This window comes from Acinonyx jubatus, chromosome C2 (assembly GCF_027475565.1).
Source record: "Acinonyx jubatus isolate Ajub_Pintada_27869175 chromosome C2, VMU_Ajub_asm_v1.0, whole genome shotgun sequence".
Lineage (NCBI taxonomy): Eukaryota > Metazoa > Chordata > Mammalia > Carnivora > Felidae > Acinonyx > Acinonyx jubatus.
Window position 1 is genome coordinate 68,079,249 of NC_069384.1, and position 27,780 is coordinate 68,107,028.

The 27,780-nt window shown below is 50.4% G+C and overlaps 1 protein-coding gene across 6 annotated transcripts in view; it reads right to left on the reverse strand.

Moving 5' to 3' along the window:
- MYLK (myosin light chain kinase) overlaps window positions 1-27,780 on the reverse strand; it is a 276,342-nt gene that overhangs the window by 77,875 nt on the left and 170,687 nt on the right. For all 6 annotated transcript variants that reach the window (XM_053220952.1, XM_027061019.2, XM_053220953.1 and 3 more), the window contains 5 exons: window positions 17,089-17,226; window positions 15,295-15,492; window positions 14,259-14,508; window positions 8,163-8,234; window positions 6,461-7,734 (listed from right to left, as the gene is read on the reverse strand). In XM_053220952.1, the coding sequence (XP_053076927.1) occupies window positions 6,461-7,734; window positions 8,163-8,234; window positions 14,259-14,508; window positions 15,295-15,492; window positions 17,089-17,226 (1,932 nt within the window). The remainder of the gene's footprint in view (window positions 1-6,460; window positions 7,735-8,162; window positions 8,235-14,258; window positions 14,509-15,294; window positions 15,493-17,088; window positions 17,227-27,780) is intronic.

Below are 27,780 nucleotides of genomic sequence, written 5' to 3' on the forward strand. Positions count from 1 at the left end.
TGGGCTGGGAGAGGGGCACCTTGGGGCATCTCCCTTCAGTGCAAGGTCTTTTGGTGACCTCAGAGAGGGGTAGAGTCTCTCTACCCCAGCAACCTCTTCTGGCCTGGTTAGGGAAAGGAGAAGCCAGGCTGGGCACACACAGGAATCAGGGGTCTGGTCCCTGCCCACCCTAGCTCTCTCACCCCAGAGCGGGCTACTTCCCTGGAGTTCCCCCCTTGGGGGATTTCCCTCAGGATGTGGGGAGAGGCCAGCTGAGGGCTGGGACTGCTGGGCCAGGCAGGAGGGCAGTGGCACTGGAGTTCCTGCCTTCAGACACACAAACAAGTCAACAGCATGGCGTCCTGCCCAAAGCTGCCCTGTTGTCAGGGCGGCAGTCATTACAAAAAAGAGGAGGACAGAGCCAGGGCCACGTGCATCCTGCTGCCTGGAGCCACTGGCTCCAGCTACTCCACTCCCCCTGCCAATTGCTCAATATAAGCCACCGGCCCTGTGTGGACAGAACTGTGTGCATCCGGGCGTATGTGCGGGGCAACATGGCCAGAAGGGAGGTCAACAGGCACTGCTCCCAAAGGGTCTTTGATCTCAAAAAGTACCCTCACCCCCATTAGGCAGAGGCACAGACTTGAGAGCAATGAATACAAGGGTATTCAGAGAACCTCACTAAGGCTAGAAAGGAAGGCAGAGGCATTTAACAGTTCTCTTTGCTTCTTGGCACCTGGCTTATGTCTGAACAAGGAAACCTTAGTCCTCCGGACCACCTCCCTCCTATTCATATAGACCTTACCTCTCAGGAAAGGCCTCCCGACATTCTCCCACAGGGGAGGGCAAGGGATCAGGATCCCTTCTCACTGTAGTTAGGAGACAGAATTTGCAGAAACTGCAACAGAAAGGGCTCAGGTTGGACTCACTCTCATGAGAGTGAGACCGTGAGGCACAGGAATCTGGGATTGAGGGTGACTGTCCTCTCTAGAGAGGACCTTCCACTCATCCGAGAGGGCAGGGGGCTGCTAAGATGACCTCTGGCATCCTGATTTGAGGCTTAGAGGAAACACACCCCCTTTTGTCACTTCCCTTCAGTCTGAGGCTAAGGCTCTGGGAGCAGACACCCCACTCCCAGTACATATCCTGCTTGGATCCCTGACTGTGCTTCAGCTTCAGTCCCCTCACTGCTTTCAGCCTTAAGCCCAAATGGCACAAAGTGCAAAGACATTGGTGAGACCACCAGGAGAAGTTGGGGCGGTTAGACCACAGCCCTCACCCCCTCACCAGGGAAAGTAGCAGAACAGGCAGCTCGTCAAGCCTCCCAAAGCCTGGACCCCTGGCCATGTGCTTGTGCTTGCGTGGGCTGGGGGAGGGCCCCCAGGCAGGCCTGGAGGCCCGGCTAGCCCAGATTGAAGAATCTGGTATTTCCTGTGGGACAGCTTATTCCTGACCTCCAGAAGAAAAACCGTTTCCCAGAGTTTTTTTTCCCCGAGAAGCCTCAGCCTGGTGGGGAATTTTGAGGGAGGTGAGGGGGATGGTAGCAGTCACCACAGAACCAAGGATCCAATAAATGGCTCAGCTAGAACTGTCCCTGGGAGAGCCCCTCATGGCCATGGAGTCTGAGGTCTCCCATCTTGCTCCAAGTGTGTGGCGAGAGGGGAGGCCGGGGTGGGGGGGGGGGTGTGCAGGGTGAGAGGGGGTGGCCCAAAGCCCTAGAGGCTGTGCTCTGAGGATACCCTCAGTGGGCAGTGCCTCCCCACCCTGGTCCCCTAGAACGTCTGGACAGTGCAACTCAGCTCCAGATCACCTCCTTGAGGACAGTGCCTTCCCTATCACCCATAAGCATCCCCAGCCACAGACAGACCTCTTTTGTGCCCCGAGTTTCTCTTTATCAGAGCATGTCTTCCAAGGCCACTGCTGAAACACATGTCTGTCTCCCACACTAATTCTTGGAGGGCAGTGACTGTGTCTATTACGAATCTTTTTCCTGAGACTGGAATGCAGTCACAATAAAACAGAAAAAAAAAATTGCCATCTGAGATGACCAAGGCACATTTCTGTAGCAGGTGATCTGGGAGGATCTATGCAAGAGAAAGTCATGAACATTTAGTCAAATATAACCTACCATTGAAAAGGATAAGATAGTTTCTGAAAGGAAAAAATTCCTACATCAGAGTTCTTCAAATGGATTATGCATATAACAATGTTGCCTTGCATATTGCATTTATGCACTAGGATGCATAAATCCTAGTGTTTTTTACGATGAATTCACATAGGTTTTTAAAAAAGCCTTTGCAAGATCTCACATTAAAGGTGATTAAAAACGAATCATCAGTTGACAAACAACAAAAATAAATTCTCGTATTAGCCTAGGAGACATGTTTGCCAGGGAAAGAAGCCTGGCCTGGGGACAGGAAACAGGGCATAAAGATGAAAACACTTCTCAGGAGCAGTGTAGAGCTCCCCTTGGCTCACTGGCCATCCCTCCCAGTCCTCAGCCAAGGCCAAAGCCTGAGGAGCATGGCTGCAGGCCTGAAAGGGCCTGGTGTCATCCCTCCACAGGCCTGGAGGCCAGGCCCAGCCACCATAAGTGGCCACCATCTGCCTGACAGCTCTGGGGGATGCAGGGAGGGGAAGGGTGCCTCTACATGTCCCTTCAAGAATTAGCAGTCAATGCCAGCCGACTCGTTACACACCTCTTCTCTCCTTGGTGCTAAATGGGGGGAACAAAACCCTGTTTTTAGGGGGCCTGGAGGCTATAAGCCCTATCCAAGCCACAGGGGTTCAGAGAAGCCCCCTGAAACCTGTAAACACAGCAGTAGGGTATAGATGTATGTGCGGACCGTACTCCACGAGGAGTCTCTCGTGGCCAAAGGCTGGTGACAATGGTCTGGCAAGACCTAGAGGAAGCAAATTTAGATCTTAGATGACAACAGCACAGGATTCAGAGCAGTGAAGGAAGAAGGATTCCAAGCCAGTGAGGTGGGGGGCAGAGAGGATGCAGAGTGGGGTGCAAAGGACAGGGAGACCCCCTTAGCCACTCCCTCCACCTTCACCCCCAGACCACCTCAAACCACCAGCTTCCTTATTTCCATCAATGTCAGTAGAAATGTGACCCCAGTCACCCAGACACTGGCACACAGTGGTCTTCCACTCCTTCCTCTTCTTTATCTGCCCCCTGCTCCCAAGCCAGGCAACAGGATCTATTAACTCTGTCCTTGCTTCTTGAACTGGTTGTTTCCTGTCTGTGCCATGGCTGCCTTATTATATTAGCCCAAGCCTTGCCACCTTTCTCCCTGACCTCTTCAGTAGGCTCCTTACTTGTCTTTGGGTAGGGAGTCAATCAAAACCCCTAAACCCTTACCCTAGCTTTGTGTGCACTGCTCCTCATTCCACATTCTTACATGGCTCCCTACTGCCTTGAGGATTGAGCTCTTTAGCATGATATAGGATGGCATGGGACATGCCTTCCTCTCCAGCCGAGCCCATGCTGTGAGCAGACCTGCCTTTGCTGCTGCCAAAGCCCCTGCCTGAGAAGCCCATACCTCCCCTCCTTTGCCTGCCATGGGTCCTGGCCCAGCTCATTCAGCACCAGCCTTTCCTGTGGCCCCAGCACTCAGCTCCTTCTTCTATACCTACTAGCTCAACTTCAGCACTTGGCTGGAATAGTTTTATCACTGTGAGTGTGTGCCCCCTCTTTCCAGATCTATGGAGAACAGATCCACTCACACCTCCCAGAGTGCCCTGCTCCCTGCAGTGGGGCCTGCTGAAGTGGTCACTGATAAGGCTTGAAGACAGGCTTTCTTCCTGGGGTCTGTGTCTAACCCAGGCTCTTGAAGACGTAGAGGGAGAAGCTCTAGAGAAGGGACGGACCGAAAAACGGGATGGTATTTTTAAGACCAGGCACTCTCCCTACCGTGGCAAGGCAGACAGGCCCATGTCAAGGTCTGCTTCCTCCACTGCAGGGAAAATGCCAGAAACCTGGCAAGCCTAGAGGGCACTGCCAGTCTTGCAGCCTCTTGACAACTACTGACAGTGTCGAGGAGTAAATAGCCATTAGTATTTTCTCCTGACGGACAACGCTCTGGGTGAGTGCATCATGAAAGGTTTCTCAGCTGTACCAGTGTGCTGACTCCTAACAAGAGTTAACTAAGAGGTAAGACGGCATGGAGGTCTAGGCGCCTGAACTCAGCTGCCTACCTTCAAATCCCAGCTCTGTCACTAACCTGTTGCGCAGTCTCGGGCAGGACACCTCACTTCTGGAAACGGGCAGGATTAAAAGAGTGAAAAGCGTAAGATGCCTAGAGCAGTGTCTGGCACATGGTGTTTGTTCAGTGTGTGCAAGCTATTCTTAAGTTTTCAAAGGAGAATTACAAATATTTAGAATATTTTTAAAAGTTGGACTTGGGGCTGTCTCTACAACCCCTTCCTATCCACCTCCCTTAGACCTTCTCTATCCACTCCTTGTGCTGGCCTTCTTTTAATCATTTCTTCTTCCTCTGATTTGGACCTAAACTGTCCCTTTGAGGTGGTTTCTATGGGAGGTGATACCGGAGTAGCTGGGTCTCTACACCCTTTAATGCTCAGTGACAGGCGATACCACATGCTCAAGACCCTCTGGACACGAGCAGCCAGGGTCTAATGGCTCAGACGTGTTTCTGAGACCAGAGCTGAGGTCTGCTTACACTGCTCAGTCGAGAAGGCTGTATATAAGCTACTATTAGGGACCCTGCAGGTTCCACACAGGTCTCCTTTGGGCACTGCCCTCAGCTATCTGAACACTGGCTTCCCTGAGGCTGGTGTGGCCATGGGCCTCATGTTGTGCAGGCCTGTGTGACCGCACATGTCCCAAGGGTGGATGGCTACCCATCTTCCATCCTTCCTGGAGAGATCACCACAGGGTAGCCTGGGAAATGTTCCCAGTCAGGGTTTCAGATCAGTTCTACCAAAGGCTTTCCAACTGGGAGGGGCCCACAGGGGTGACAGGGACAGCTGTGACATCCACTCCCCTGGACATCGTACCTCACTGTGGTGATTCCCCCATGCCCACCTGTGTGTGGACCACAGGCAGGCTGGACTAGCAGAGGCAAGGTGGGGGGGTGTGCGTGTGGATGAGATGCCTTCCCGAGGACCCTGCCAATCTGGAGATAACCACATAAAAACATTCTCCTATCAACACAGCAGCAGAAAATAAAACACTTTCTCTCTCCTGGTCAACTTCCCCTTTACTCTTTTAGCACTTAGATTCAAAACGCTCAGCTGCTCCAGATTTGCTGACTGAGTTACAGGATAAAGAGAGAAATTTTACTGTGGGCTGAGAGGGATACTGCTTTCTCCAAATGCTCCTCCATTCGCCTTTCATGAGGAAGGAAGAAGCCTGATGAAGGGGGCAGAGGGGGAGGGGAGAGGGGTGTGCAGTCAGAGGACAGAAAGGGGAGCAGCGCAGTTGGGGTTGTTTGTGACATCTCAGTGGATCAGGACTCATAGGACCTGTCCACCTGGGCCTCTGCTTGGCTGCCGCCCTCTACCTCTTAAGGGTAAAATCCTATTTCCTGGGGAGCATTGTGCCCTGTTCTGTCCCGAGCCACCAGCATCAGCCTCAAGCTCGGGCCGGGCTCTGTTCCAGCGCTGGCCACCAGAGTGGGGTGTGGGAAGTCTGCTGGACTCGGAGCTCCCCTACAGCCTTGAGATGCTTGGCTGAAACATTTCAAACCAAACTGAGGGTCCAGGGAAAATGTCCCTCTCACCCCCATCTCTTCTCTAGGTATAAACTGACCCATCTCAGAATTCCAGACCCTGAAAGGCCCCAGATGTCAGGATTTAGTGCCCCCCCCCCCTCACCATAACCCAAGAATGTGAAATACCAGCAAACAAAAGTCTCATCCAAATTAGGAAGCGAGTGGCTCTGTCCGCCCAGGAGTGTGTGCCGTAGGGGCTGTTTGGGGTTTTTGGCTTCTCCGACAGAGCCCTTCAAACCCACAATGCTATCAAGTCTTAAGTTGTTGTTGACCCCAAACCATAGTCCTGTGCCACCCCGTCAGTGCACACCCTTCTCCTAATCCAAACTGCTGTTGCAAAAGCAGCTCTCAGCTCAGAGCCGCTGGTGGGCTCCAGCCCCAGGGTCCCGTCACGTCCACGCACACAGCCCTCTCCACACCAGAGCTGTGGGGCACGAGCTCAGGCCCAGGGCAGCTCTGAAGAGCCACGGCTGGGGCTGCCCTGAGGCAGCTCTGTCAGACAGACGCCAGGACTTGGGCACGTGCCACAGGACCAGCCACCCACCTCTCACCACCCAGAGACGGAGTGTGTGCCCGAGGGCCCTGAGTAGGGTGCCTGTCTTGTCAGCGAGGGGGCACAGAGGCTGGGCATTCCAGCCCAGGCTCTGGGCTGCAAATGGCAGTCAACAGGCCCAAGGCTCCATGAGCCTGCAGTGGCCCTGGTACAGAGCCCCCTTCTTCCCAGCCCTCGCCCTTGTTACCTTCTTGGGAGAGGACGATAAACTTGGTGGTCTTGAGTGTCTTTCCATTCAGCGTCCAGGTGATGGTGGTGGGGGGGTCAGAGGACACCTGACACTGGAGTAGCAGCTTCTGGCCCTCCATCACGTGGACATCTTGTAGCTTCTCCTTGAAGGTTGGGGCTGTCCCATGGCTCTCTGATCTGCTTTGATTATCTGTGGCTCCTGCATGCCCCCTCTTGCAGTTCACATCATTCTTAACCTCCTTCTTGAGTTCTTCCTTCCCAGCTGTTTTTCCGGTCTCAGCAGGCTTGGCGTTGCCCACGGATTTCGGGGTCTCAGCCGGCTTGGCATTGCCCATGGATTTCGGGGTCTCAGCAGGCTTGGTGGCACTAATGGATTTCGGAGTCTCAGCAGGCTTGGCATTACCCACGGATTTCGGAGTCTCAGCAGGCTTGGCGTTGCCCATGGATTTTGGGGTCTCAGCAGGCTTGGTGGTGCTCACGGATTTCGGGGTCTCGACAGGCTTGGTGTTGCTCACAGGTTTTGGGGTCTCAGCAGGCTTGGCATTACTCAAGGGTTTCAGCGTCTCAGCAAGCTTGGCGTTATCCACGGGTTTGGGGGACTCGGCAGGCTTGACGTTGCCCAGAGGTTTTAGGGTCTCGGCAGGCTTGGCATTGCCTGAGGGTTTCAGGGACCCTAAAGCCTGGGCATTGCCCACAGCCTTTGGACTTTCTGCTGCCTTGGCATTCAAGGCCTCGGCATTGTTGCTACCATTCTCTGCTGGTAATTTTTTCTTGCTGCCTAACACCGAGCGGAAATCTGGGGTGGCGGGTTTCGGAAGCGGTGCCTTCTCAGGGACCAGGGTCTTAGGAGTCCCCTTCTTGGCCAGAACCGAGCGGAAGTCTACCTGCTGAGGGCTATGCACCTTCCTCTCTTCCTCTGACACAGTCTTTGGCTTCACTTGCCGTTGCAGATTGGCGCGGAAATCCATCTGCTCGGCTGGGATCTCCTTTAGGTGCTCTTCTGACACGCTCTTGGTGCTCACCTTCTTCCCTAGGAGGTCACGGAAGTCCAGCTGTTCCACCTCCTGCTGGCGGATGGCCTCCTCCGTGTGCTGCCGGGTCTCCACGCGTCTCTTCAGCACTCCCCGCACGTCCTCACTGTCTTCCTCCTCCGGCCAACCCTGCCCTCTTGCTGGCCAGCCGGGCCTCAGGGTCCCATAGCGGTCACCGCCACCACCATCAGCACTGGCTCCCCGGCCACAGAGGCCCTCACAGCTGGCAGGCTCCCTCCCCCTGCAACCAGTGAAGGGAAAAAAGGAAAGTAGCAAGAGGAAAAGGGGCCGGGTAAGAACAAAACGTCAGGGGAGAGCAAATCCCTGAGGGAGGGAGGGTAAAGGGGAGGGAGAAGGGGAGGTTGGGGCTGGCCAGGCTGTGTTTATAGAAGGGAACATTGGTGAGAGGCTCTTGCTTGCTTACTTGGTTTGTTACATCGGTAATGACTTCAGTAGCCTTATAAGGGTGTGTGCAAAAAAAAAAATAATAATTCCCCCCCCCCTGCTTTCCCTCCCTCATTCCCCTTCCAATCTCTCCCTCTTGGCTCAGCAGCCTCAGCTGGAGGATACGAATAATCTGGGGCTGCTGGGCTGGGCCTGCAGGGGCCAGGAGAAAGGTGGGTGGGTGGTGGCATGGGGCCTGGCCAGGCACCTCCTGGGGGCACTCACCGCAGGGGGGCTCTGGTAGGGCTGCTCTGTAGCATCAGTGACACCTGGCAACTGCATTCGCCAACCCGGTTCCTGAAGAATTCGAGAGATCAATACAGATCAAGAGGCTCTCTGAGCCAAGGGCCTGCTCAGCCGAGGGCTGTGAGGAGGACAGGGTAAGCAGGAACTTGGCCAAAGGCTGGCTGGCTTGCTCCAGGGAACAGGGAGTCAAGGGCTTAGCTGTGACCCCACATGCCCACACAAGCCTAGATTTAGGGCAGGGACCTTCTCCTCTTTGGTCACCCTTTTCCCCCCAGCTCTTGCATAAAAAGGAAAAAAAAATCTGAACAACAGCTTAGACAGATATCCAGAAGCAGGAATGCTTTTCTGTAAGTATATTACAAAAATAATACAATCACTCAATAAATAAAAGAAAACTAAAGTCTAAACCTGCTAGGGTGTGATGGAGCTGCTTGATCTAGACTGTGCAGCCCTGGGCAGTGACCCTGAGTCTGACTTCACACTCCCTCAATACAGAGATGGTTATGTCCTCTCTGCAGTGTCCTTCCTCCCCGCCCTCCAGCTGCTACTTCCCGTCTCCTGCTCACAAAATGAAAACACCTTCCAATCCCCACGCATCAGCCAATGCCCTCAGATCAGAACTTTCTGAATTAAAAACCGAACAGGTGTCTTCCTGTGTGGATGGCCCTTTCTCTCCTTCCTTCCGGTAGGGAGAGCTCTGGATTCCTCAACCCACAATGAAAACTTTAGTGGGGTGCCTGGGTGGCTCAGTTGGTTAAGTTTCTGCTGTTGGCTCAGGTCACGATCTCACAGTTCGTGTGAGTTCGAGCCCTGCCTCAGGCTCTATGCTGACAGCTCAGAGCCTGGACCCTGCTTTAGATTCTGTGTCTCCCTCTCTCTTTGTCCCTCCCCTGCTCACGTTCTGTCTCTCTCAAAAATAAATAAACATAAAATAAGTTTTTTTGAGGGGTGCCTGGGTGGCTCAGTCAGTTGAGTGACCAACTTCGGCTCAGGTCATGATCGCACAGTTTGTGAGTTCGAGCCCCGCGTCGGGCTCTGTGCTGACAGCTCAGAGCCTGGAGCCTGCTTCAGATGCTATGTCCCCTCTCTCTCTGCCCCTCCCCACTCATGCTCTGTCTCTCTCAGTCTCAGAAATAAATAACATAAAAAAATTTTTTTTAAATGTTTTTTGAACTTTAGCATCCCTTTAAGTTGAGGCTCCTCTGCTCAGGGAGGGGCTGTACCATGCTTGGGTGCTGCAGGGACTTGGAGCCCATCAGCTCTCCAACCCCACAAGGCTGCCATCTGCTGGCGGTTCTGAGCTCTGACCAGCCAACGTTGCTCAGGCGGGGTGGGGGCAAGGGGCGAGGGTGGGGGTAAGCAGGACTGAGAGCCAAGGGTGACTCTTCAAGGTGATAACCTCCCATTTTATATAGTGACCTCCAGCTTTCATTCACAACCATTATCTTCTTGTGCCTATAGCATCCCAGTGAGGTATCGAGCACTAGTATGCCTATTTGAAAGGTAAGGAAAGGAGGCTCAGGAGTTTATATGAGGCAGTGCTGGGGCTCCCATGGTCTCCCACTCATGCCCCCTGCATGGCCATCTTATTAGCACTTCATGGTCCGACGTGTGCCTCAGATCCCACCACAGATGAGTGCCAAGTTCTGTGACAAGTTCCTTACATAATCTATCTCACCGATTAGGTTTTTATTTTTATTTTATTTATTTTATTTTATTTTATTTTATTTTTATTTTTATTTTTAAAAATAACAATAAGGCTTAGAAAGATTAAATAATTTGCCTAAAAATAGCAGAAAAAGGGATGGACACCTGTGTCTACCTGAATCCAGGATCTGTAACCTTCCCACTCTGCCCCAGTGCTTGTCAGTACAAGTCTACTCATGTCTCTGTGTGTATGTACATATCGACCACACGCATGGATACACACATACATGGGATCTTACCTGGTGGACACCTGCACCTGCAGGTCTGTGTCCGGGAACAGGTGTACAAACACAGTCATCCCCACGTGCACAGACATCTAAGCATGTGTTCATTCAGCTCTGCTGATGTATGTGGGTATCTACCTCGCTTTGCCTGGCCTCCCTCCCAGTGGAGGGCCAGGTCCTGATCAGACTCGGGAGGCCTGTGGCGTGGCAGATGATATGCAGGGGAAACGGGGGTGCTGCTCACTCCCAGGCACGAAGACCCATTTGAAACAAGGATCGGTTGATCTGTGCTGTCCTCCAACTCTCCTCTCATCTATTGGGGTCCCCTCCTGGTCACCTTCCTTGATGCTCAGGCTCTCAGGGGGCCCAGATTCAAGGTTCTGGGGGCCTCCTGTCCAAATAGTTTGGAGGCTCAAGGGTGTTCCTTTGCTCAACAAATAGCAATCAGGTGCCTCCTTAGTACCTGGCCCTGGGAAGGCTAAGAGGCCCTCAGAACATCCTGAGCACTCAGCACAGAAGGGCTCATGGGGCTTTGGATCAACCTGTAGCATAAACATGAGAGGTCATTTGTGGGTGAGGCCCAGCCCCCTGGCACCCCACTTCTGCCAGGCTGCTGGTCAGTATTCGGCTGTTCTTTCCCCCACTTTTCTTTCAAGCGCAGGGTGTGGGGCCCAACGTTGGTGAGGAGCAGCAGGACAGGATGGCCAAGGACCGTGTTTTCCCAGTAGCACTTTCCAACATTGCCTCAGCTGAGTTTCTTCTTGCCACAGGCACAACACAGCCCGGATGCAAAAATCAGGAGTAGACCCTGACCAGATGGCTATGCTTTAGCCCAGCCATACCTTTCAGAGGCTTTATATGGTGGGGTTCCCAGTCCCCGGAGCTGGAGTAAGCTCTGTCTCCCATGGGGAAGCTGGTAAGGGCTTCTGTTGTTTTCCATTACCTGCCCTTAAGAAGGGAGCACAGGTAGCCTATTGCTAGACCTGTCCACAGGCCTCACCCTGAAGCACCTGGAGAAGTCTGAGGGGCAGACTGAGGTAAACGTGGGATATCATGGCTGCCCCACTAAGTGGTTCATCCCTTGGGGTGACCTGGGGGTCACCATTTCTGCAGCCATAAACTTAAATCTCTGCGAGGCCTTTAACAAAGTCATGTGTTCGTTCAGAGTCTACAAAGGTCAGAAAGGCCTGTGGCCTGGGACCCACACACCAGATAATATAACCAGCCAAACAGCCTCTTGAGGCCATCTTTGGTGTCTGCATCTACATACTCAGTTATAAAGTCAGGCCTGGGGCTGAGGATGAGGCCTTATGCCCAGCCCAGCTGCTGCCACAGCAGGTATGGGGCTATGACCTCACAGGCTGCACCTTTCACAAACTAGCAAAACTCTTTTTGTCAACCTCCCAAACCCTGAATAAGAAGCCCACTCTGGACCCTGTCCCACTCTGAATCACCCTTGCCTGGAATGGATTTTATAGGCAAAATTAGTTTAAAGAACTAATTTCCTGGCAAGTCTCAATCTTTCAAAAATTTCAGCTGAAATTTGGAACTTTTTGACACTTCCTCTTTTAGTTCAGGAGATAAGAGCTAAGGAAGGGAGGCAGAACCCATCTAGCCACACCCATCCCGCAGCATGAGCAGGGATAGATAGGAGCTGTCATGTCACCCACCCCCCTGCATCCCAGCCATCGGGTCTCCCTCTTTGAAAGGCATTCTGTCCTGGGTCTAGGTCTGATTTCTGCCAGCATGAGAAAAGCTGGAGGGGATGGGGCCCCTGGTGGACCTGGCACATACTCCCTAGCCGGGGACAAAGCCAAGGCAGGGCAACAGCTTCCCAAAGGAATGAAGAGGCTGGACTTTGGGGAGGGGCATGGGACAAGGGCTGTGTGGATGTGGACCCCAGCGCAACCTCCCGGATTCCCTAAGTTCTCGTGCACTTGAGAGAAACAAGGAATGGAAGAGAATCTGATTAAAAGACAGCGATGAGGGTTCCAATCTGGGCTCTGCTACTTGTCTTTGGGTGGCCGTGAGCAAGTCTGTGACCCTGAGACCTCAGTTTCCCCCATTATTAAACGATGAGTCGGCTAGATAACTTCTGAAGTCCCTTCCAGCTGGGACAGTCTAAGTTTTATGACTATCCCCAGCTGGGCCCAGACAGTCTGCTTGCCGACCTCCCAGTGCAACCCTCCACTCTGGGCTGGCAGACTTCCCACAGCCCTTGCTTTGCTCTTCCCTACCCTTTCTTGTTCAGCCTCTTCAACATGCCCTTAACAGCCAAGCCTTTACTCATTTGCTAAATCTCAGCCTACTGTCCTCAGAATCCCACAAAAAGCTCATCTCTTCTAGGATGTTTGGCTTGATTAATGTGAGTATTGTCCCGCAGCACTACTCCTTCCATGCAGACAAGCTCTGGTCTCACACGTCATCAGTTTCCATTATTTGTACTGGCCTGCGGGAGGAAGACAGTATCTTCTTCCTATTCTGGAAGCAGATTTGCCTTCCTGATAACTGGTTTGGGTGCAAGGCAAAGGCTGTTGGTGTCTTCTGTGCATACTGCTGATGGCAACAGGATGACCAGGCAGCCCACAACCATGTCAGCAACTGACCACAGACACTCCATTAACTCAGCTGAGATTCGCTAAGCCTTGCCCAGCTAAGCTGAACTTCCTAGAAAATCCAAAGAAATAACAGATGACTATTTTTATAAAGCCACTCAATATTGGACTAGTTTATTATGCAGCAAAAGCTAACTGATACAAGCATAAAGCACATGCCCAGAAAGGACCCAAGAAGTGAGGCACAAACTGGGTTTTGTTATTATTATAGGAATAATGCTCTGTCATGCCAGTAGCTTTGACATGTAGCTACAGAGTCTCTCTGTAGCTCAGAGCCTTGGACATGGTACACTCAGTACTTAGGAGAGCAAGCTCCTTACAAAGTGGCCAGGCACCCGAGCTAAGGCAGGACCAAACATCTTTGGCATGTGGCATAACCTTCTGTTTTCAGGGTTGAGGTGCAGACGAGTACTCTTCTTCTGCTCACATCAACCCTAGGGGCTGGCATTCGGTCTCCATTAGCCCACGGCTGGCATGGAATTTTAAAAGTTAGAGCACTTTAAAGGTAAAAGAGCATTTCTGGATCACTTTCATTTAACAGACACTAACTGCTGGCTCTGGGCAGCACTGTTCTAGGCACTGGGAGCAAAGCAGTGTGTCTTCATGGAGCTTTACCTTCCCCTGTAACCTAGAAAGACCTTAAACAGGAGAAAAAAAGGAATGGGCATGGTTAACCTGCCTGTAGTGGCTTTAAATGTCTACAGATTCTTTGACATTCCTCTCTCCAAGAGATGGAACCCTCTTGGGCTGCACTTAGTGACTTCTAACAAATAGAATGTGGCGGAGGTAACAGTGTGTGACCTCCAAGGGTAGATCACAAAAGACACTGCAGGTTCCAACTTGTTCCCTCCCATGGATCACTAGGTCTGTGGAAGCCAGCTTCCGTGTCACGAAGACACTCAAGCAGTCCCAGGGAGAGGTCCACATGGCAAGGAGCAGAAGCCTCAGGGCCCCAGTCCTGTGAGTGAGCCATTTTAGAAGTGGATCCTCCAGCCTCAGTCAAGCCTTCAGACACTACAGTCCCTGCCAACATGTTCACTGCAAAATGATGTGGGATGTGCAAGGCACATGATGTAGAAATCATCCCACAAAGCAGCTTCCAGTTCCCAACCCATACAAAGTGTGAGACAATAACTTGTTTTAAGCTGCTCAATTTTGGGGTAATTTGTTACACAGCAATAGACAACTAATACATTCCCTCTATCCTGCTGCCTTTCTGATTTTAATCAGTTCTTTCCTCCTTCATATTCTCCGCACACCACATAATGAGAGAACAAAAGCTGGGATGTAATAAGACAGAGGACTCTGGGCAACTGAGCTCAGTGGGGAAGGTTCTCAATGAGCACCTTTGCATTTAGTGGAAAAAGGAAAGCTTTTTGGCAGCACCAAGGCTTCTCTTTACGTGGAAGCCCAGCTCCACATTATTTCAGGTTTCTGCTGGATTCCCAGTCCCGGGTGGAGACTTTGACAGGAGGTAGGGATCTGGGGGTTAGTGGGCTAAAGGAGGTCGGCAGGACACACAGACTCACTTGAGCAGGATCTCGTACTGGCCGGCATGCCAGGCCTGCACATTCTTTAGAACCAGCGTGAACACGTCCTCATTCTGCAGCACCTCAAAGTGGCCAGTGTCTTTGGAGAGGGCCTTGCCATCTCGGAGCCAGTGCACGGTAGGGAAGGGGTCTCCAGCTATGGCACAGGAGATGAGGACACTTTGGCCCAGGGAGGCTGTCACTGAGCGGGGCTTGCTGATGAACCAGGGCTGGGTGCCATCCTGAGGCTCTGGAAGTTGGCAAAGGTTTGGATTAGAGAGGAAGGCCTTTCAGCAGACAGCATCTACTCAGCTTTCCGTGGTGGTGAAGGTCGAAAATTGCACGTTACCCCAATAACAGCATGTCCAGAAATCACTTTCACTGGATGTACAGTTACAGCACATCCTTCTCGTGGTAAATCTGTCATGGTTATGTTCTCTGAGGATCATGTTGACATGAGTTTGTATATCCAAAGCAAGGGGAGGTAGCCCAGAAGGTACAGGTGCACTGGGCTAGGTGCTAATGATCTACAATGAGATGTGTGTAATTAACAGTTGTTCTTGCTTTATGTGTCCTTACCTTGTCTCTCTTCTTAAATAAAGGTTCTCTAAAGGCAAGGACTCTAATAGGCCATAAGTCACCTCAAAAGCTATCACTACACTAATGTAGCATTGTGTGTTAACTATACTTCAGTAAAGGGGGGAAAAGCTATCACTATCCAGCTGTTAAATGTATCACAAGATTTTTCTCCTGGCACTCGATGCAGCTTGTCACCAGTAACTCAGAGAGGGAAAGGACTTCAGAAGGCAGGGAACAGTGGCTCCCCTCAGCCAGACCCCAAGACAAAGGTGGGAAGCTGGCCTCTGGGGCTGGAATGGGACCAAAGGGGCACAGGGACTGCAGGGGAAACAAAGTAAGCTCATGTGGTTTCCTCACCTCCAAATTGCCTATGGAGAGACCACAATGGTCTATTCCCTATTTCCCACCTATTTCCCACCCCTGCCTGCCTCCACCCTGGTCAGCCCAGCAGCCACACCTTGCACCATGAGCACTGCCTGGGTGCGGACCTCTCCAGCGCTGTTCCAGGCTTCACAGGTGTAAGTGCCCGTGTCCTCCGGGAACACTTCCTGGATACAAAGGCTGTGCCGAGTCCCTCTTTGTTCAAAGTGGAAGTCTTCGGACTCCTGGATCTCATTCCCATTGTGAAACCAGATGACCTCGGGGGGCGGATTCCCTGCACAGGCAGATAGGGCAGGTGGACTTGTCAGGAAGGTGCTTCCCTGGGCCATGTGGCAGCTTTGCACTTAATCCTGTGACACTGTACTAAATGCTAACCTCTCTATGCCTCAGTCTCCCATCTACAAAACGTCCTAACCATGTCTTCCTTAAAGGTTTGTTGGGAGGACTGAATAAATTAATATGGTCTCACAGAGCAGCCCACTAGAATAGCAGATGAGAATAGCATCTGGCACAAGGAAAGTGCTCAATGCATGTTCATTATAATTATTTAACAACAGATTTGCAGAAACTAGAAAGGATCAGAAGTGAAAAAAATCAGAATTCAAATTGCTTGGTAATACTGAGTAGTAACTGGCTCACTGGGTGTGCAGCGAATGCATATCCTGTCCCCGCCTCCACCCCCAGTGCACACACAATACGATGGTGACTTCGCAGTAGCTCCTGTATCCATTTTCACCACAAGGAAAAGTCAGCATTCCATTTTGCTACCACACAAATGTTGTCTGAGGGTAGAAACGGGCACCAGCTCGTACGGGTTTCCAAGCACAGCTCAGGGTGCAGAGCATTTTCAGTTTTACCAGCCTACTTTCCTGGGTAGGTTCTAGCAATTTGGTGGGTCATAAAACAAGGGCCCCCTGTGGGGGTTTCCCCTGCAGTAGCATTATGCTCTGCTTCCCGAGGAGCACGGCCCCCGGGAATGGCTGCCGAGGGAGGCTGTGTGGTGTCAGTCTGTCTCAAGGACAGAGGAGACCGCCATCTGTCTCTGATGGGTTAGCCAGCACGGGTACGGAGGCCAGGTGCAGAACACCTCTGATTTCTGTCAGCTCGAGGAGTATGCACAGGGGAGGCAGCCCGCCCTTGGCCTGGGACTATCATGGGACTGCCTCAGGCCTGCAGGAACAGGAGGGGGTTCATTGGGGATCCCTGAAAGGGGGAGCCCATTGGTTCTTACACAGCTCATCTTTATTACTTCTGCAGCTCAGGAGCAACCACACCCCAGGAGGACAACCTCTAGGCTGTCAGAGAGACTGACCAGTGGTCAGCAATGAACAGGAAACTCCGGATGCACTTGGGCACAAGTCTGTTTAGAAAGCCTGTGCCAGCAGAGTCCCCAGGCTTCTCCTGCTGGCCTCTAGCAAGGACTGTGACAGCTCACAATGGGCTGCTGGTCACATGCTCTTGTCACCCTACCCTGGTTTTAGAAGGACCTCTGCTCTATCTTCTCACTTTAAACTTAAATACAGCAACAAAGACCATCTCCCAGAACTGGGAAGTTCTCACATCAGCTGTGTTCAAAATCAGTGTTCAAAATCTTCCAGCTACATTGGCCCCATTATGTCTTCCCTCGAATCCCCACCCTGCTGGCTGTGGTCATTTTCTTCCCCTGGGCCACCCTGAATTAACCTTGAATCCAGAAAATCCTGCCCAGAGGAAGCAGAACAGGCTCCACTTCTCTGGGTCCACTGACTGACTGTGCCATGCTGACTTTCTGGTGGGTCAAAGATCTCGGTGGGACGATGGGGAGCAATGTCCATGCTGCAACCACACCTGTTCTCACATACACCCCAAGGAGAGAGATGCAGACACAGACCTGATACCTGGACTGTCATGGTGACCTGGCTTCCATCCATGACTTTGAGGTCAGAGAGGCCCTGCAGGAAGAGGGGTGCGACGGGCTTGCTGGGAGCCGCGGGCAGAAGATACCCACTCTTCCTGTCGCTCTTCTTTTCTGTGTGGCAGACAATAGAATGTGGGGTGAACAGTCATTTATTCACTCAACAAACACAGACTAAATGGCTGCTGGACAAATGACTGTGTTGAGGCTCAGGCTCCAGCTAAAGGCAGACTGCTAACAGATAAGGAGTATGGGGAGTTGCTGGAGATCAGTAGGAACAATGAGAGCCTGTTTCTCTACCTGGCATGCCAGAGCTCTTGCCTGAGAGCAAGGGGAAGGCAGGGCCTCCACAGGGCCACGCCCCATGTGGGCTCTGGTTCCTGAGAACTTCAATAACTGGCATTTGAGGGTTTTTTTTTTTTATTTCACTCTCTTTTTTTGAATAAGTAATACACTTACATGCACAAAATTTAAAAATTCCAGAGTATGTGAGGTCTCCCTTCTATCCCTGACCTCTGGCTGTTAGGCACCTCTCCCCAGAGGCAGCCAATTTTCAGTTTCTTGTTCATCTTGCCAGAGACAAGATATGTCATATGTCATATATACATATGCTCCTATGTATATAACACAAAGGAGCAAATAAGTATACTCTTCCAGTTTCTTCTCTTAAGGAAATGATAGCACACTATACACACTATGGACAGCTTTTCATTTAACAATACACCTTGATGCCTCTCATAAAGCAGAAGTAAAGAGCTTCCCTGTCGTTTTCTATGGCTGTGTGACACTCTACTGCCATCCCAGGAGATTTTAAACACCTCAAGAAAGCCAAAGATGCTCTGCTCATGAGAGTGACCCAAATGAAAAAGACCGACCATCTCAAGCACTGGTGTTGGCGAGGGTGTGGAACTCCGGGACATCCCACACACTGCTGTACCACACGTGGTACAGACCCTTCTGAAAGCAGCTTGGCAGTTTCTTAAAAAGCGAAACATGCATTTACCACACCATCCGGTCATTCTACCCCCAGGTATTTACACAGGAGAAATGAAAGCACATATCCAGACAAAGATTTGTATACAAATATTCATTGCAGGGTTATTCCTAATGACTCTAACTAGAAACAACCCAAATGTCCATCAACAAGTGAATGAATAAAAAAAGTGTGCTATATTTATGCAGTGGAATACTACTCAGCAATAAAAAGAAACAGACTAGGGGCGCCTAGGTGGCTCGGTCAGTTAAGCATCCAACTTCGGCTCAGGTCATGACCTCATGGTTAGTGGGTTCGAGCCCTGCCTCAGGCTTTGTGCTGATAGCTCAGAGCCTGGAACCTGCTTCAGATTCTGTGTCTCCTTCTCTCTCTGCCCCTCCCCCACTCACACTCTGTCTCTCTCTCTCTCTCAAAATAAACATTAAAAAAATAAAAAAGAAACTAACAATAGACACTACAACAGAGACAAATCTCATAAAAATGACATTGAATAAAGGAAGCCAAAGAAAGAGCACATACTGGATGATTCCATTTATATAAAAGTCTAGCAAATGCAAAATATAGTGACAGCAAGCAGGTCAGTGATTGCCTGGGGCTTATGGGGATAGATGGTAAAGGGGCACAAGGAAGCATTTGGGGTTGATGGAGATGTTCATTTCTTAAGATTGTGGTGAAGGTTTCATGGGTGAAAGTTTCAAATTAAACACCACGAATACATGCAATTCATTGTACATCAATATTAGTAAAAACTGGGGAAGAAAGTCTCTGAGGGAGGGAGGAAGTACACCAGCTAGCCAAAGATAAAAACTAGAACAACTCTCTGGGTTCAGGGCTGGCCCACTCACTCCTGTTCAGTTCTCCGGGGAAAAGGGTTAATAAACAGGCTTTCTGTTATTCTTGGAATACTCCCCAGGCTGGGCTTTGACCTGCCTCATGTGAGCAGGAGAGGAAGGGGCAGCAAAGTGGCTGAGCTGCTGGTGTCAGCTTCCCACACAGAATAGTTCTGGTGCAGGACAAGCTCACGGCTGCTCAGTCTCTGATCTTGCCCTTTGCCTTGTGAACCAGGTGGCTTCAATAATTCTGTAGCTTTTTTGTTTTTGTCTTTTGGTGGGGGCAGGGAGAAGGAGGGAAGGGGCTATGATATCTCTATCTTAAACTCTAAGTTTTGGGGGAAAGGGACTGAGGTATTTTGGGTTCTTATTAGCAAGGGCCACCTATATCAGATTTTTAGGAAGCCCATAGCCACGGGGATACATCTCCAAGGTGCCTTATATGCCTGAGAAAAGCCGAACTCCAAATTTGCCACCAAATTTTTCTCTTTTGGCACTAAAAACAGAATACAGCCCACTGCAGAGCTCTCCTGGCACAGCCTCTGGGAATGAGGAGGGGAGAGGGTGAGAAGGCTCAGGATGCTGAAGGAAAACTTCCCCCAAGGCAGGTGCATTGTGAAGGTTATGAAGCCAGAGCACAGGGGCAGTTGAGGCAGGGCAACCCGATGTTCTGTGACCAGAGGATGTGCTCTCAGGTCCCCACTGCTTCCTTCACCCCAGCCCCCAACATCGCTGCCTTTGACAGAGGGGCAGACAAGGTAGGCTTGCCTTTGACATGAGGCCCCAGGACTGGGCTCAGGGAGGTCCAGTATTCAAAGTGTAGAGATCTCGTCTCGCTGGCTGGGCTACAGTGGCCAGGAAAGCAGCCTGCCTCGGGAGAGTTGAGGAATTTCCTGTCCTGCACAGACTGAGGCTTGAGGACAAAATGTTTTTGCCTGTCCAGATTCCCCCCATTCCTGCTTCTCTGCTGCCTCAGTCAGCCCCCAGCTTCAGAGGTCCATGTAGATGGGCATTCCTATGGGCCGAGGGAACATCAAAAACTCCTTCGAGCCAGTGGTGGCTCTTCCTTGGCCCCCACCCTCTCTCTGGTCTTCCCCCTGCCAACTTTCCTGGCCCACACCTTATGAGTCTCAGCCAGTGGGGACTAAAAGTAGATCTGTGCCTCCCTCTCCTGTGAGGGTAGCCTGGTCACTGCCTTCCACGCAGCAGCTTACTGGTGCTCTGAAAGCCATGGGAAATATAGGGTCTGAGGCCGGGGCCTCTCTCTGAAGCTCAACGTCCTCCCCTGTATTTAAGGTAATGACAGTATAATCCTGGGATTTAGGGAGTTTTAAAGAGACAACATGTGAACATACTTTGTATGACTATTCAACACCAATGAGACCTTCTGTGTGAGGCTGACACGCGTGTTGACTCACAATTACTCACCTGGGCTCCACTACTTGTGGATTATGTGGATTATCAGCTGCAAAGGAACACAGATGGGGCCCTCACCCAAGGATCACAGACTCATTTTTACATGACCCGAGGCAAATACTGTTAGGAATACAAATGTATTGCTTAAAACTCTCCTGGGATAGAGGTAAAATAATTAGAGAACAACCTGGCTGCACCCCCTCCAGGAGACACATGAGTGGATGACTATTTTGTGGGTTCCTGGCCTAGGAGACACTGAGTCCCATGCCGCCATAGTCCCAGGAAGACCTGCTCTGTCTTCCCCAGGCCCTGAGCCTGGATGGAGGGCAGACAGAAGTGACTGGAAGTAAGTGTGCAGAATGAACCTGGCCTCAGACCTGCAGTCTGGGCTCACATGGGACCAGTGTGACTGAATCTAGGCTAGTGAATGGCTGAGTCATCCCTAGCATTCAATCGCCCCAAGTTCTTCTCAGGGTGAGAAACCAACCAAGCCTCCCTACACGCACACTCCGCACTGGGACTAAGGAGCCAGTGAGGGTCTCAGTTCTGGGGCAAGTAGTTTTCTGTATGCAGCCCAAGAAAAGCAGCCCTCACTAGAACCCTGAAGCCCCAGTCCCAATACCGCCACCCCACTTCACTGATAGAGAGGCCAGGGCATGCTCAAGGTCACAGGGTCAGTTACAGGCTGACCTAGAGCTCATACCCAGGCCTTCTGGTGGTAAGACCAGATGCCCTGGAGGCCATCTCTTCCAAGGGAGCCAGGCTTCTCCAGTGGTGAACCCTCCACAAGGACAGACGTCTTACCTGCTGACCTACGACCTAGACCCTGGCCAGGGGAGGAAAGCTAAAGCAAAGCAAGGGCCAGCCAGGTAAAAAGAGCCAGGCGTGTGTATTTCATTTAATTCCAAAGCCAAATTGTTCTGTCTCACTGTGGCCTGTGCACTGTGCATCAGTTTATGCTCACTCTTGCACAGATTTAGATAAAATAAGAAGACAGAGGGAAACTGGTGCTCTGAACTCCTAGCTCCAGCTGTGTGATCTGAAGCGATCCCCCTGACCCACAGTTATCATCAGTTTTTTCTTTTATTTTTTTTTAACGCTTATTTATTTTTGAGGTGCAGAGAGAGAGAGTGTGAGCAGGGGAGGGGCAGAGAGAGAGGGACACACAGAATCCGAAGCAAGCTCCAGGCTCCAAGCTGTTAGCACAGAGTCCAATACAGGGCTCAGACCCACAAACCGTGAGATCATGACCTGAGCTGAAGTCGGATGCTTAATCGACTGAGCCACCCAGGCACCCCAGTTATCATCAGTTCTTGAGGACGATACAGTGTTGATAAGTGTATAATGCATGATTAAGCACTGCTGGGTTTTTAGATGATTAAAAGAAGCAACATGCAAAATGTATAATAAGTATATTTATAATAAGTACAAAAATAAATAATTTTTTTTTTAAATTTTTGCCTTTCCTAACCCATCTTTTTGGTTGGGTACACTCAATCTGACCATAACTAAAATGAGAACCATCCTCCAAACTAGGGCACTCCCATTTAACCAGACAGACGTCTGGAAGGGCATTAACAGCTGCCTCTCTGTTGTGACATCGTCACAACAATGCTTTGCAGAGTCCAGCACTTGAGGGTTCAGAAAGATGATCGCAGCTGGTTCGGTGTCACCCTCAACATCCTCAGAGGGAGGGCAGGTGGTGTCCTCATTTTATGTCAGCTCAGAGAAGGGAGGTGGCCTGTCATAAGACACCGGGGCTGACATGGCCACCAGGGATCTGGTCTGGATGCTGCCCTGCTGCCCTGAGAACAAAGGCCAGCCACCTAGATTCCACTGGGAGCTCTCTGCTGTTGTTTGTGCCCATCCCCAGACTCACCAGTTACCTGAGAGAGGTGGGCCTCTGGGGTCGTGCTTTAGCTATCATCTGGCACAGTCCTGCTTTGAAGCAGGGGGACGGGGGCCAGGGTCTGAGATGAAAGGCCCCCAGTGGCCCAGGGAACCTGAGCCTTCTTCATCTGGGGAGGGCAAACACTGGCTGTGGCACACAGATGGCAAGGGAGAGGTCCAGGGGACCCAGTGACAGATGCGCTACCCAGCTCAAATGGGGCTGGACTAAATACACTCAGGTTTTCCCCGTATCTGTGCTTCCTGCTGCTCTGCTGAGACCAAGCCCAGAGAAGGCCTTCTCTCTGGGCTCCAGGAAGGGCCGAGCCCCCTTGATTTACTGGCACAGGATTAAAGATTGAACATGAACTCATCCATGGCTCTGGTACCTGGTCACTTGGCTGATGACTCTCTAGTCACTCATGGACTCACTCTGTCATTTAACTGAGTAGCTAGCTACTGGGTGCCCCATTCCATTTGGAGAGAAAGGGAATGAATCAAACCTGTCTTCCATGGAAAGACAAGGACTGAGACCAGGAATACTTAGAAGCAGTTTGTTGATAAGCCCAAATGATGCCGTATCGATTAAAGCCGGTAGTGGGGAAGGGGGAGGAGCAGGAGAGAGGACAGAGCAAAGATGGATGGAGGGAAAAGGAAGGGCCCTACTGACCCTCTGGGTTTTTCCTCCTTGGCCATGCTCTGTTTTGACTCATCAGAAACTGTTTTTGCAGAATCCTGTCATGAACTTGAACATGAACTTCTTTCTCCAGTGAAGAAGTATCCAGCAGAGAACTTGTCGAGGTCCCCAAGAACCAGAGGTGGTGGCATGGGGGCTGAGCAGCTGCAGGCCTGGTTCTGCAGCTAACTAGCCAGGTTTGGTGGGCAAATGCCTCTCCTCCCAGCAAGGGCTTCCTCCACCTGTCACACGGAGTTAACTCAAAGGTGGAAAGTGGACTTGTTACTGGAATTAAGTAAGATGAGCAAGCTTTTCTAACCGATTAGACTTTGTCTATTAAAAAAATGTTCCTCGGGGCTCTTGTGTGGCTTAGTTGGTTAAGCGTTAGACTCTTGTTTTCGACTCAGGTCATGATCTTACAGTTCATGAGGTCAAGCCCTGTGCTGGGCTCTGCGCTGACAGTATGGAGCCTGCTTGGGATTCTCTCTCTCCTGCTCTCTGCCCCTCCCCTGCTTGCATGCATACACTCTCTGCTCAAAATAAATAAATAAACTTAAAAAAAAGTCCTCGTTAACAACATTAATTGATAGTTTGAAACACTCGCGTGAACTGGTATTAATACAATATTATATTTTGAGGAGCTCCTATTCAGAGGAAGAGTTAAATACCCACATAGCAAGTGTACTTTGTTACTGTTCTCACTAATTCTTATACAATAGCCTGTATAACTCATTCCTCAAACCTGGAGACATGAGCAAGGCTGTTAGCTTTTCTTGGGCTTGAAATTAAGAAACCTCTGCAGCCTCAGTCCCAGTGGCTGGCTGTGATCTCAGCCCTCCCTCTGTACTACAATGATCCCCCTATTCTTCCCTTTGGGTCCTTACTTTCCTTTCCATGCGTTTAACAGGAAAAACAATTCAGAATTCTCTAGAGAAGCATTTTCTGGGGTGGCTCAAAGCATTTTTTGGCGTGGCTCAGTTGGTTAAGTGTCTGACTCTGGATTTCGGCTCGGGTCGTAGTCTCATGGTTCATGAGATCAAGCCCCAAATCAGGCTCTGCGCTGAGTGTGGAGCCTGCTTGAGATTCTCAGTCTCTCTCTCTCTTTCTCTCTGCCCCACCCCCCAATACTCACCTGCCCTCTCTCTCAAAATAAGTAAATAAACTTTAAGAGGAAAAAAAAGCGTTTTCTCCACCTGTCTTTTATTAGCCCACCTGATGCTCTTCAAAGGCCCATGTTTATGGATCCAAACTTGCATTAAATACACATGTTTACACTTTGAGTCGTTTGTCTTGAAAATGGTCCCCAGCAGGCTCCCAGCTCATTCAAAACTTATCTCCGATTACAACAAAAAACTGTGGTAAAGTGTTTAAACAGATGACACAGACATATAAAACACAGACAGTGTTGGTGGGAAACACCCTACCATCTAAGGAGCCCCCAGGACTCTCCCCTATGGAGGGAGCATCGCCTATTGCTGTCGTGGCCATTTACCGAGTCCCACTCTCAGAGCCTCAGGGCTTGTCCATCAGCAGCTTGCCCGCATCCCTGGATTCACAGGTGGTCACCCAATGAAAATGGACGTGGAATAGCCCTCCCCTACTTCCTAACACCCCATCTCCTAATGCCTCCATGCACAGACACACAGACCTCTTGCAACTGCACAGCTGGAGGGAAAAGGACTGGCAAGCTGTTCTGCTTAGTCACTACAAGGCACAATACCATTCCAGCAGCAACTCGGATTCACTCCAAACCCTGTTATACTATGGAAATTCAGTAAATCACCAACTGACGGGGAGTTCTGGAAGCAGTCTTCCCTTCTTTCTTTATTTGGTGCTCAAAGTCCAGCATGGTCCAGGGATCACAGACTAGCCTCCTCCTTTCCCTAAATGCTATCACTGTTGACTCTACTCATCAAAGTAAGTACTCATCAAAGTACTCATCAAAGTAAGCTTACTTTGATCAAAGTACTCATCAAAGTAAGCTTACCTTCACCTAGCCCCTTCCTATATGCAAGGTGTGAATCCCCGGGAAGGTATGTGAATTCTCTTCCAACAAAAGTCTGTCTCCTCAGCAAATAAACCTACTTGGTGATTCAACAAAACTTCTGTGTCGTAAAAAGAGATTCTTCCCTGCAGAGCCTTGCTCGGTTGGCTTTTCTTCCCCCAACTGACTTCTCTAGAACCTAAGAAACAAGTGGGAATAGAAGTGTGCAAGGAAAAGAATGAAAGGAAACAATGACATATGACACCCCCCAAAAGATCTCTGACCAGTAATGACAGGGCTGCTGGATGGGAAGCAGGAATCATTGCAACCACAGCCTTCTTACTGACTCAGAGGTTATAATCAAACTCTAAACGTAAAGGTACAGCATCCAAACCACCCAATCCTCCCTCCAAACGAGGGCCTGGGAACCACATTCTCCACCACACTGTCATAGCACAGATCACATTTTGCTGTTAGGGACACAAAGCTGTAATTCTGGATGGCATTTTGACCAAGGACTCCAAGCAAATAAATGACAGATATGACCAACAGTGGGTTGGAGAAGTAGACAGTTCTACATCTTTAATTGTCCAATTAGTAAAATAAGGCCACAGTTCAATGATATGGACACATATGTACACATGTGTACTCAGAGGTCTTTCTGTGACATGAAGAACCCACATGTTGCACAACCCCATTTCTGTTACAGTCAGCCTATATAAAACTAGAATACTGCGGGGCGCCCGGGTGGCTCAGTCGATCGAGCGTCCGACTCTTGCTTTTGGCTCAGGCCATGATCCCAGGGTCGTGGGATTGAGCCCCGCCTTGGGCTCCTCGCTGAGCTTGGGCTGCTGTTTGGGATGCTCTGCCTCTCTTCCCCACGCTCTCTCGCTCTCAAGAATAAATAAATAAATTAAAAAAAAAAAACATTTAAAAGACTTTTGGACAGATGTTGCGGGTGGACCAAGGTTCTTAAAGGACAAAAAAAATCAAAACTCATGTTTATTCTTCTTCAGTAAGTTTCTCTTGAGCTAACGTAAGTATTACAAATGTTTTCAGTGCTTGTAAGCTTACAGAAGGTAGGGTCCGAACCCGACACTACCATCCAGAGTACCTGAGCATAGAACGGGAGAGAGGTGGTGGCAGGGGGCTGTCCGGGCTCTGAGCTGCCCCACAGAGTGCCTGCCATTCACCTGAAAGCAATCTGGGCTTCTACTGATGCTCTCACTGTCCAGCGATGGCTGATCTCCCCGGCACTAGTGTTTTCATTAGGGTATCTTCACCAAAAACAAATACTCTAATAAATATGCTTCTTTTCTTTTCTTTTTTTTACTCTAGAAATCAGTGTGTGTGTTTGTTTTTAATTTACCAACAGTTCATGTCCTGAGATGCCTTTAAGAGGCCCAGCAAGTGGGGGCACCTGGGTGGCTCAGTCGGCTGTGTTCAACCTCGGCTCAGGTCATGATCTCAAGCTTCAGGAGTTTCAGCCCCATATTGGGCTCTCTGCTGTCAGCAGAGAGCCCACTTTGGATCCTCTGTCCCCCTCTCTGCCCTTTCTCTGTTTGTGTGCTCATTCTCTCTCTCAAATATAAATAAAAACATTAAAAAAAGAAAAGAAAAGAGGCCCAGTAAACTTTCAGTTAAATAAACAACCATTAGGCTGAGACACTGTCAAAATGGGCACAGTTAGCAAGTTAGCAAATCTAGTCACTTAAGAATTTTAGCCTTGACAAAGATACTTCAGGGGGAGAGAAACTAAAATATTCTAGCCTAAGGAAGTGTCTCCCTAACCCCAGTGACTCAGTCCAAATACACTGAAATATTTACTCTCCCTCAGATCTTCCTGGGCTTTGCAGGAATTTAGATTAATCATCCTTTAGTCTCCATCCTGGGTCGGGGTGGTGAGGGAGGGCTTTCATTGTCTGGTTAACTACTGGGGATTTTATTTCTAGGGAGGGTGCAGGAAAGGAGGAATATTTGTTGAGGGTCTCTTGAGAGCTAGTTTGTGGATTTCTTGCACATGCCAATGAGTACTGAGCACCCAGGCAAGTGGGGAGGCAGAGGGGTACCCTGGGGAGATCACTGACCTCCGTGTGCCTTTATCCATTCACTGAACACATGCTCACAGAGCAGGCCCCATTCTACACGCAGTAATGAGTAAGACATGGCCCCTGCCTGCAGAGAGCCAACAGTCTGGCAGGGAAGACAACGAAACAGCAATTAGAGTAAAATTCCACAGTAAGAATAAAATTGCGAGCTCCTTACCCATAGAGGCCCTGCTTGATGCGCCCCTGCGTCTCTTCCTGAACTCACTCTCTACCGCTGGCAACCCATTCACCATGCTCCAGCCACATGGTTTATCTCACTGTTCCTTGAACAGGCTGATCTTGTTCTGAATTTTAGGGCCTTTGCACCTACTGTACTGCCTGCTTTCGCAGCACTCTCTCCAGCTCACTGAAGTCTCTGTTCAAAAGTTACCTCTGCCTAGAGTCTTCCTTCACCACCCACCATCCAAAAGGACCCCTTGTACCCTTCTATGTCAGTATTGGATTAAACCAGGTGCTGGTTGTTGGGTGTCTCCCCATCAAAATGTACACACCATGAAGGCAGAGCTTATCAATCCTGCCCACGGCAGCCTCCCCAGAATGATGTCTGGCACAAAGCAGGGGTTCAGTACAGATTTACTGACAAATAAGCACAGTGATAAGGGTGCTTCAGCCAGTAAGATAACTCATTCTGGGGATACCAGGGAGGGCTTCCTAGAGGAAGTGACATCCGTTGGGGGAGATAGACAGAGTTTGGAGAAAGGGGTTGCCATGGAGAGGAGGCAGAGAAAGCCGGGTAAGCTGGCTGCAGAAATCATGTCAGAGTGCTGGGCCAG